The sequence below is a fragment of the Phaethon lepturus genome, unplaced genomic scaffold (genome assembly GCF_000687285.1).
Source record: "Phaethon lepturus isolate BGI_N335 unplaced genomic scaffold, ASM68728v1 C13284318, whole genome shotgun sequence".
Classification (NCBI taxonomy): Eukaryota; Metazoa; Chordata; class Aves; order Phaethontiformes; family Phaethontidae; genus Phaethon; species Phaethon lepturus.
Window position 1 is genome coordinate 1 of NW_010572636.1, and position 516 is coordinate 516.

Genomic DNA, 516 nt, shown 5'->3' on the forward strand with positions numbered 1-516 from the left:
AAAACAAATATTGGCTTTAGTATCTTTTTGGTTTGTGTTCTAGTGGAGAACTTCCAGAAGCTGCAGCAAGCTAAGGAGATTCTTACTAATGAGGAGAGTCGAGCGCGTTATGATTACTGGCGACGAAGCAAAATTACCGTTCCGTTCCAGCAATGGGAGGCCCTGAGCAATTCTGTGAAAGTGGTTGGTGTTGTCTAAGTTTGGTCCTTCAGGAGGAGGGGGAGGTAGAGCTGGTCCAGAGAAAATGGTTGCAGTGAGTGAGGGGATGAGTTACAACCTTTCTGCTGCAGTGGTGGGTTTTGGGGATGGGAATAGTGCAGAGTGATTCCTGCACTAAGGATGTTAAGGAAATTCGGGAAAAATTGGAGGGCTATAGAAGCCCATTCACAGAACAGTTTTAGGCTAGCAGTTTTAGAGTGAATTTATCAAGTTGCTGCTTTTATGTATATTATATGAAGTTTAAGTAATTTAAGGGCTGTTTTTAAATGCTTCAGCACACTTTGCTATTTGTAAGAA

General features: G+C 42.2%; 1 protein-coding gene across 1 annotated transcript; it reads left to right on the forward strand.

Annotated features, from left to right (window-relative positions):
* Positions 1–43: 43 nt before the first annotated feature.
* LOC104627371 (dnaJ homolog subfamily C member 12-like) lies at positions 44–198 on the forward strand (the record flags this gene model as incomplete). The annotated part of the gene is made up of 1 exon (XM_010295566.1): positions 44–198. A coding segment is annotated over one exon (155 nt), but the record flags the coding sequence as incomplete, so codon positions are not given.
* Positions 199–516: the final 318 nt, after the last annotated feature.